At 46.3% G+C, this 6,000-nt stretch overlaps 1 protein-coding gene across 2 annotated transcripts in view; it reads right to left on the bottom strand.

Annotated features, from left to right (window-relative positions):
• Nucleotides 1–243: 243 nt before the first annotated feature.
• Nucleotides 244–6,000, bottom strand: part of RASGRP2 (RAS guanyl releasing protein 2) — a 56,370-nt gene continuing 50,613 nt past the window's right edge. For both annotated transcript variants that reach the window (XM_078382036.1, XM_078382035.1), the window contains exons 16-17: nt 2,359–2,455; nt 244–605 (exon numbers count right to left, since the gene is read on the bottom strand). In XM_078382036.1, coding sequence (XP_078238162.1) covers nt 2,397–2,455 — 59 coding nt within the window. In that variant the 3' untranslated portion in view covers nt 244–605; nt 2,359–2,396. The remainder of the gene's footprint in view (nt 606–2,358; nt 2,456–6,000) is intronic.

Genomic DNA, 6,000 nt, shown 5'->3' with positions numbered 1-6,000 from the left:
AGATAGATAGATAGATAGATAGATAGATAGATAGATAGATAGATAGACAGACAGAAAAGCCACATTATCTCTTAGATAAACAGACAGACAGACAAATAGGTAATGTGTTAGGGGCTCAGAGGTGGGGGATCAAGATCTGCTGGTCTAGTGAAATAAGATCTCCACCCCAAGACCACAATCCCACAGCAGATTCCCAAAGAAAAGCTAAGGGCGTAATTTTGGCAAGGAAACAGCCAGCCAGAATGGAAGAGTCAACTTTTATTAGAATTATTATTACACCTCTGAATCCAGTTCTTGATACAAATGTACAGAATGGTTTCGGAACGCGCCCCCCCCCCCAAAACATCAGGTCTCTTCTTGACCCTTGCGGTAGTAACCTTTGCAAGCAGCTGTGCTAAGAAAGTGGCACCATCGAGGGGGCAACGATTGCCTAAACCCAGGGACTTCTTCATGGGGTGCCCTTCCTCTCTGCCCTTCTTAACCCCCACCCCCACGACCACCACCATTAGAAACATACGTCCCGGGTCTCGAGTCGCTGCGAGGGTCGGTCCCAGAGCCCAGCAGAGGACTTACTGGCGGAAGGGCGGAGAGAAGAGGACGCGGTTCTGCAGAGACAAAACATTGGAGGAAAGGCTGGGTTACACGAAGCAGCCGATACCCTAATTAAATCACCCCTCTGTGATATAGATCAGAGCACGTAGCGTTGCTGTTTGAGACGACAGCTAAGGAATCCTGGAAATTGTAGTCCCCAAACGACATGAAGTTCCCAGATTCACGCTTCGCTGCACCAGAAGGAAACATTTATGTGGCGGAACCTAGAAAAAGGCTCAGCAGAGGACAATCCTTGAAATAATCAAGGAAAGAGAACAGCTCAGGATGTAGAGTCTTTACAACAAACAGTAGGGCCCTCTTATCCGCGGGATCATTATCCGCGGATTCAACTTATCCGTGCTCTGAAAAATGTCAGAAATATTGAAAGAAAAAAAAAATCCAGAAATCGATTTCTAAAGACGAACTCACCAGAACTGGCCACTAGAGGAAGTCAGACACCATGCTATGTCTACCCTGTTTCCCCCAAAATAAGACCTAACCTGAAAATAAGCCCTAGTAGGATTTTTCAGGATGCTTGTCATAATATAAGCCCTCCGCCCAAAATAAGCCCAGTTAAGTGGAAGCCCGCCCTCCACCCTTGTGCAGCAACCAGAAGAAGAGGACAGGACTTTATTTGAATAAATGCAGATGGTTGTACATGGAAAAAATAAAAAAATAAAACATCCCCTGAAAATAAGCCGTAATGTGGTTTTTGGGGCAAAAAATAATATAAGACCCTGTCTTATTTTCGTGGAAACAGGGTAGCAATTAATATTAAAATAGTGCTTGCTATTATCTGCGCTTTTTAGCATCCACAGGGGGAAAGAGCCTTGAAACGGATTCCCCATGGATAGAAGGGCCCTCTACTGTAAGGTTTTCTGCACTCTCTCAACTGCATCCACTTTGATAATCTCCTTTAAAGTTCAGAGTAAAACCCAGAGGCTTTCACTGGTCCCACGAAATCAAGAGTCTCCAACTGAGTCCATGTCTGATAAGGAACAGTTATTTTCACCCTCACTTAATGCTGGATCTTGGGATTAGCTGAGAAGCTGGTGATTCGAACGCCTGATGAGAGGATGTCCTCTTTCATGCAGCTCGTGGTGAAACGGTGGAACTCACTGCCCCATGATGGCCAGCAACTTGGAGGGCCTTAAAATGAAGCTGGAGGACAAAGCCACTAGGAGACTTGCACAGAGACTAGCACAGATTACAGTGGTGCCTCCCATAACGAGCAAACCGTTTAACGACGAATCCGCATTGCAATCTATTTTTTTAGTTCGCTAATGCGATCGCATTGCGATGTTTTAATGGGCAAAACATCGCATTGTGATGATCCGTAAGCATTTCACTTCCTGATCTTCGCATTGCGATGTTTCCCCAACAGCTGATCGGTGGTTCCAAAATGGCCGCTGGGTGCCCAAAATGGCCACTGCAACCATTTTCACGCGGTTTCCTCGCTTACCGCGGGTGCGAAAATGGAGGCGCTATGGAGGATCTTCGCTGAACGGTGAGTTTGGGCCCCATAGGAACGCATTAAACGAAGTTTAATGCGTTCCTATGGGTTTTTCCGTTCCATTTAGCGATGTTTTCACATAGCGACGATTAATCCAGAATGGATTAACGTCGCTATGCAGGGCACCACTGTATTGGCATTACTTCTCGTATTGGAGACAAGTGATGGTTCAGGCTGCTTTATTTTTGATTCTCTAAAATATCCCAGCTACTTCCTTTAATTCTCAACAGCATAAAAAAAAGAAGAATCATCACCTGATGCACGGCTCCTAGGCAGCCTCTCAGTACCGGCCTCATAGGTGGACATCAAAAACCCCGTCCTCCACAGCTTGTGTGCTTTCCTCCTGGATTTCTGCAGAAACCAGCAGAAGAATGGACTTTAGTGGAAAGTGGAATGTAGGCTGAAAAACAATATATTTCTGTAATCTTTTGCGCCGGTCGTCACCCAGGAATCCGGGCCCCACCATGATACAAACAAAAACCTCATCCGTCCTGAGAAACAAAAAAGGCCACTGACACTGGTTTTTTTCCCCCTGGTGTGGCACTCAATTTTATCTCGTTTTTCTAATATGGCGACGGCCATGTTTCGTGTGCTTCTGCTCTCAGCCAAAGCAGAAGCCCTGTGCAATGCAGGGCTCACGGAGAACGTGGCCTTTTCTTTGTCTAACTGTTCATCGTCTAAGGGGAAATCTGATACCAAACCATCAGAGATGTTTTTGGCTTCCACCGTGGCCTTTACGGACAACAGCTTCGAAATGTGATTTTGGACTACAATTCTCAGAATCCCCAGCCCCCAGAGACATAGGATTTTCCTGATAACACTGACAGAGGCCTCCATTATTATATTTGCCATTTCAGGCAGGGGAGGGCAAAAAGTGACAGTTTTCTCCAGCAACCATCCTGCATTCCCCAACCCCACCGAGCTTTTTCCTGCGACATGCAAACTTTAGGGAAACTTTTAAAGACAATAACAAACGGCCTGAGAGGAGCTGACCGTCCACCCAAGCCAAGAAAAATAAACATTCCACCAGTCGTTGAAAATCGTGACAATACTGGGGAGTATAAATTTTACGGCCATAGTAACAGTAAAGCACAAAGATAATAAAGAAGAAAAATCGCCGCAACGTGATTGGGAATACATTTTGTGGCTTTGACTTCCAGAAGGACACGGGGATGGATGGAGACCAAGTTGTTAGCAAGGGATAGGAAACGCTTAGCATTCCCCCAGGGGTGCACAATACGGTGAGTTGAGGGACACTATCTCAAAGGACACACCAACAGGCTCCTCAATCCCATATACAGTGGTGCCTCGCTAGACAGTTACCCCGCATGGAAGTTTTTTCGCTAGACATTGACTTTTTGCGATCGCCATAGAGATCCGTTCCACTGAAATCGCTGTTTAGCGAAATCATCGTCTAGCGAAAAGCATTTCCCCACTGGAATGCATTGAAACCTATTTCAGTAGACGTTGTAGACGTTGTCTAGGGGGGCGGGGTAAAAATTGAATAAATAAATAAAATAAAAATATTTAATGCATTCCAATGGGGAAGAATCATTGTTGTCTAGCGAAGATCAGCCATAAGAAAGCCGCATTGCGAACCACCGATCAGCTGTTTAAATCGCTGTCTTGCGAAGCTTAGGTCCCGAAAACACCCGTTTTGCGAGCAGGGAGGGAGCTGTCAAAATCGTCGTCTAGCAAAAATTGGTTTCCGAAGCAGGGATCAAACATTGTCCAGCGAAATCCCCCCAAAGGAATCACTGTTTTGTGAATCACTATAGCGATCGCAAAACGCCAATGTCTAGCGAAATAACTGTTATGCGGGGTAACTGTTTAGCGAGGCACCACTGTATGTCTGCCTGAATGACTCCCAGTATCCGATATGTTTTCTTCCTCACTATCCCTCCATCCGTCAGCAAGCAAAGACCTTCTTATTGGTTGTCATGTTTTTCTGCATCTTTTTTTTTTGAAAAAAAAATCAGATATTTGCTTCTTTACGCTGGAAGGTTTTTCCTCCTCCTCCTTTCGCCCATTTCTAAGCGGTAGCTTTCTTCTTTAAGCACAATAAAAAAGGAATTGGAAAATATCCAAGCAGGCCCTGGGCAAGTCAGCTGGCATGTAATGGGAATGGCTTTTAATGTGGTGTTCCTTCTTCTCTAGATCGGCCTTATTCTGTCCTTCTAACCCCTTTTGTGTTTCAAGTGTGTTGTTTAATGTTGTTTCATTTCAACCTTGCCAGCTGCTTAGATAGCCGCTTTTAGCATGAAAGCCACCCCCCCAAGGTCCCTGTAAGACCAATAGAAAATTATTGATTGATTGATTGATTGATTGATTGATTAGATTCCTACCCTGCTTTTCTACCCACCAGCCCAAGTACAGAGCTCTCCCTCCTCCTCACTTTATCGTCACAATGACCTTGTAAGGTAGAACAGGCAGAGAAAGAGAGAGGGACTGGATCTGTTTTCCCATTTCTCCAAACACCACACATTCTTCTCCATCAGAAGCTGAGTGACAGCCAGGGCCCCCCCCTCCCTTAAGACCGACTCATGACCACAATGTTTTTCCAACCCAACAGGTTGACACGGGAGCCTTTAGGGCGACTTTCCCTTTCATGCTTAACAGGACCGGTTGCAAATTAAAAAAAGGCCAGCCAGTTTTTTTCACTTTCAAAACCATAAGTCATCTTTCAATCACATCCAGCTCTGGGAAAAAAAAAAACAGAGGAAAGTTCTGAAGGGCGAAAGACGGTGTGGATGCAGCTCAGATATGTGATTCCTTAGCGGCCCATCCGTCCTTCAAGACCACAGAATCATAAAATAAATGAAGTTGGAAGGGGCTTCTGAGCCCACAGTTAAAAAGCAGAAACAGCCCAGGACACAATGGATGCAGTTAAGCAAGAGCTTATATTGCATTTAGCAAAAACGAACAAATATGCAAGCTATCCAGTCACACTGAGCTCTTCAGCGGACAGACCAGAGAGGATGCTGCTCCTTGGGCCCAGGAGTTAAAATGCAAAATGTTATGTTGCTGCTACAGGAAGCGATGTGCAAAACTCTTTCCCATTCTGCAGGGTTGTGTGAAACTCAAGAGCTTTTTTTTACTGGGGCTTTTAATAAGCTTTTCCAGGAAAAAAATACTACCTTATCTGTTTTCCTATTTCTTTCACTCCCCACCCAAACAGCTGCACCTTAATACTGCAATAACTCTTAGAGATGCAAAGCTGGCACCAAACACCAGGGGGCGATGCTGTACCACTGTTCAACCCCTGGATCATTTTTAAGTCCAGACAAGTGGTGTCTTAGCAGATGTTTTCGGAGGAGAAACGGTAGTGCATGGTTAGGGTGAATGTCGAGATCAAAGCCACCCCACTATTTTGCCCCCCTAAGGCCGGACAAAAGGGCACCTCTCCCATTTCACATCCAGAGGCCAACCACAGTGGCTGCAGAACCAGGAGCCTCTTCCCTGAAACATCTGGACTGGGATGGATGCAGAAGAAGCACCTTGTGTGGTCAAGTTTTCGGTGGGCTGCAAAAGAAACCAAGGGCGTGGACCTCAAGCCAGCAGCCCGAGGAACTGAAGCGAAAACACGAGAGGGGAGCGGCGCCCACAGGAAACAGCCGGCCCCCGTTGTCACCCGTCAGAAATGCACCGAGCAGGAAGCATAGCTCGGCTGAGCCGTTATCTTGGAGGAAAGCTGGTTTCCGGCGCAGGGCGAGGCTCAATGGGTGGGGGAACGGAGAGGAGGCAGGCCTCGGGTGTGGATGTGTGAAAAACAACTTGTGCTATCTGGAGGCGGAGAGAGAAGGGCGAGCCCGAAATAGCCGAAATAATGCACAATGGGGGGGGAGGGGGTCCCCCAGATGGCAGTCGCTGAAGGGTTGAGCTGGGAAACATTATTT

Source organism: Pogona vitticeps, chromosome 15, assembly GCF_051106095.1.
Source record: "Pogona vitticeps strain Pit_001003342236 chromosome 15, PviZW2.1, whole genome shotgun sequence".
Taxonomy (NCBI): domain Eukaryota; kingdom Metazoa; phylum Chordata; class Lepidosauria; order Squamata; family Agamidae; genus Pogona; species Pogona vitticeps.
Note: the sequence above shows the minus strand (reverse complement) of the source record. Positions and strands in the feature narration are given on the sequence as shown.